At 42.8% G+C, this 3,628-nt stretch overlaps 1 protein-coding gene across 1 annotated transcript; it reads left to right on the top strand.

The window, feature by feature from the left end:
- The first annotated feature begins 1,384 nt into the window (after nucleotides 1-1,384).
- Nucleotides 1,385-2,594, top strand: LOC149441138 (N-acetyltransferase 8-like). The gene has a single exon (XM_089657710.1). It carries the CDS (start codon nucleotides 1,394-1,396, stop codon nucleotides 2,057-2,059), a length of 666 nt encoding a protein of 221 aa, XP_089513836.1. The 5' UTR covers nucleotides 1,385-1,393; the 3' UTR covers nucleotides 2,060-2,594.
- Nucleotides 2,595-3,628: the final 1,034 nt, after the last annotated feature.

Genomic DNA, 3,628 nt, shown 5'->3' with positions numbered 1-3,628 from the left:
CAGATCCCACCTGGTTCCCATGGTGCGTGTGTCCTTTCTTTCATCCCTTCTTCTGGGGGGAGCTGCTGCCCGCCTGAAAAATGCCACCACTGGCAAGTTCCTTGTTTGCCTTGTGGTAAATACACCCCTGATTGTCAGGAATATTGTAACCGGGCTTTTTTGTGGCATTGGCACTGTAAAGGCTTCTTTCTGGGAACTCAACCGTGCAGCTCATTTTTGTTCATGTATCGTCATATTGTGCTTCTTGAAATGACCACACCATCTTTTTCCAGAGCAGCCTTTAGTTCTCCTGAGGTTACCTGTCCTTTTTTCTTTGTATCCCGAAAAGCTCTTCTGGCAGTAGTGGCTATAGTTTTTCTTTTGTCTACCTGACCTTGGCTTGGTATCAATAGATCCCTAAATATTCCACTTCTTAATAAGTGATTGAACAGTACTGACTGGCATATGGTTATCCCTTTATATCCCTTTCCATCTTTATATGGTTCCATTACCTTGTTATGCAGGTATTTTGACAGTTCTTTTCTGCTCCTCATGGCTCTAGAGATCTAAAGATCTAGCCAACAAACTCATTGACTATTTATACACAGATATGGAGTGCAGTTTAAGAAGCCACAGATGTTGGAAATGAACCTTTAGTTGCCATTTTAACCCCGTGTGTGTCACCTTGTGTATCTTTACCAAGGCCAAACATTCCGGGGGATGGAAACTTTTGAGCACAACTGTACTTTAATCTTTTCATGCCGGCCGCACACAAATGTGCGGCCTCCCGGTATCTGGGCCTAGACGCCGAGCGGCCGCACATTTGCGCTCAATGATAAAAAAAAATATGTGCTGAGAGCGCGCTCCCAACACACATGCCCGGTACTCACGGAAATGTCCCGGTCTTCTCTTTCCATCAGGACCTTTCCCGATCATGTGACCGCCGTGACGATGCGTCACGCCGGTCACATGATCCCTAAACCCCGCCCCGTCCGTCCCACCTCCCGGCTTCTGAAACTCTTAAAGGGCCGGGAGGCGCCGGCTTGAAGGGGTTAAAGGAAACCAGTACTGATAAAAAATACAGGGGTAACCTTTGGTCGCCTATTACCAAAATGCTAGTTGCTTGGCTGTCTTCCGCCTTAATACTGAGCCACCTACTTGGAGGCTTTCATTGCTTATCTCTCCTTCCTCATCCGCAAGCTTTTTCCATTTTTTTTCAGCACTAACATCCTTTAATCCATAAACTCTCCTTTTCTTTTTCTACCGAATTACTATTTTACCACATCAGGCAGATCTTTAACCAACGCACAACTGCTAACAACTTGCATTACTTTTAATGCTCTTTTATTACTTCTGCAGCTTTGAGTAATAGACATTGACGGGTCGTATGTTCATTTCTTTACAGAAAGTTACCATGTCTCCTTTCATTATCCGAACCTACAGAGATTCTGACTACGATGTGGCCCGAAATTTGTTCGCTTGCGGCATTGTAGAGAACCACGGCGAAGCCTTTAGGCACACCTTTCAGCTACCACACATCTGGCTTCTGCTGTCCGCTCTGTTCCTACTTCCTGCGTTACACATTGTGTCCATTGGCCAATCTATCCTTGTGGTAGCCATAGCAGTTGCTGGATTATGGTTCGGATCCCGGTATTTGTATACGAAGTACGTCCAGATCTCCCTGTCTGATGACATGCTGGACATTCGGAAGTACTACTTGGAGCGGGATGGTTATGGCTTCTGGGTGGCGGAGTCAGGAGGAGAGTTGGTGGGGACAGTGGCCGCCCTTCCTTCTTCACAACCCGGTGGAGAAAAACACATAGAACTGAAACGTCTTTCAGTGTCTAAAAACCATCGCGGTAAAGGCATTGCCAAGGCATTGTGCAGGACGGTGATCGACTTCGCCCAGCAGAGAGGTTGCGAGGCGGTGGTGTTGAATACCACTTTATCCCAGATCAGTGCCTGGAAGTTGTATGAAAAGATGGGTTTCAGACTAATGAACAAATTCATTCCACCAGTCTTCCACTTCAAATTTTTGGACTTCAAAGTCTTGGCCTTTCGGTATGACCTACCAAACTAGAGATGACATCTCCGACATGATGGAAAAGCTTTCAGATAATATCTCACAAACTCTGTTGAATGTACTTATCCTCATGAACATTGTATGCAGAATAATACTTTTCTTTTTGGTTGGCCACTTTTGGGCCAAAACCCAGTATCTACCATACAAGGTTCCTCTGTGATCTATACATATGAGTATGGAAGTGACACCAAATCAATAAATGTGTAACAAAGAACAACTGGTTCCTCTGAATGCTTTCCTTTTTGGTTGGCCTCAGTGCATTATTGTACCAGCACCAAGAATATAACAGGCAAGGTTCCTCTGTGTTCTATACATATGGATATGGAATCCAAACTTTTGGCTGGGCCAAATCAATAAATGTGTAACAAAGAACAACTGGTTCCTCTGAATGCTTTCCTTTTTGGTTGGCCTCAGTGCATTATTGTACCAGCACCAAGAATATAACAGGCAAGGTTCCTCTGTGATCTATACATATGGATATGGAATCGAACTCTTGGCTGGGCCAAATCAATAAATGTGTAACAAAGAACAACTGGTTCATCTGTCCTTTATGTTGATATGCCTGTACGCTCCTCGGGGGCGGGGACTAATGTTGAATGTACATTATATATGTAAAGCGCTGCGTAAATTGATGACACTATATAAGTACCTGTAATAAATAAATAATAATAATACTGGTGGAGAAAAAAATGAAAAATGAGACACAATATCAGAAAACGTAATTCTTTGTTAACCTTTTTAAGACCTTGATATACAGTGGGGATCGAAAGTTTGGGCACCCCAGCTAAAAATTTGTATTAATGTGCATAAAGAAGCCAAGGAAAGATGGAAAAATCTCCAAAAGGCATCAAATTACAGATTAGACATTCTTATAATATGTCAACAAAAGTTAGATTTTATTTCCATCATTTACACTTTCAAAATAACAGAAAACAAAAAAATGGCTTCTGCAAAAGTTTGGGCACCCTGCAAAGTTAATATCTTGTACTGCCCCCTTTGCCAAGTATCACAGCTTGTAAACACTTTTTGTAGCCAGCCAAGAGTCTTTCAATTCTTGTTTGAGGTATCTTTGCCCATTCTTCCTTACAAAAGTCTTCCAGTTCTTTGAGATTTCTGGGCTGTCTGTCACGCACGGCTCTTTTAAGGTCTATCCATAGATTTTCAATTATGTTGAGGTCAGGAGATTGTGAAGGCCATGGCAAAACCTTCAGTTTACGCCTCTTGATGTAATCCCCCATGGATTTCGAGGTGTGTTTAGGATCATTATCCATTTGTAGAAGCCATCCTCTCTTTAACTTCAGCTTTTTCACAGATGGCATCAAGTTACCATCCAAAATTTGCTGAAATTTTATTGAATCCATTTTTCCTTCTACTCGTGAGATGTTCCCTGTGCCACTGGCTGCAACACAACCCCAAAGCATGATTGATCCAACCCCATGCTTAACAGTTGGACAGAGGTTCTTTTCATTAAATTTTGTGCCCCTTCTCCAAACGTACCTTTGCTCATTCCGGCCGAAAAGTTCAATTTTAACCTCATCGGTCCACAGAACTTGTTTCCAAAATGCA

The sequence above is a fragment of the Staurois parvus genome, unplaced genomic scaffold (assembly GCF_062004578.1).
Source record: "Staurois parvus isolate SC_StPar_1 unplaced genomic scaffold, SC_StPar_1.0 ptg001023l, whole genome shotgun sequence".
In the NCBI taxonomy this organism is placed as follows: domain Eukaryota; kingdom Metazoa; phylum Chordata; class Amphibia; order Anura; family Ranidae; genus Staurois; species Staurois parvus.
The sequence above is the reverse complement of the archived record's forward strand: the minus strand, read 5'-3'. Positions and strand labels throughout refer to the sequence as shown.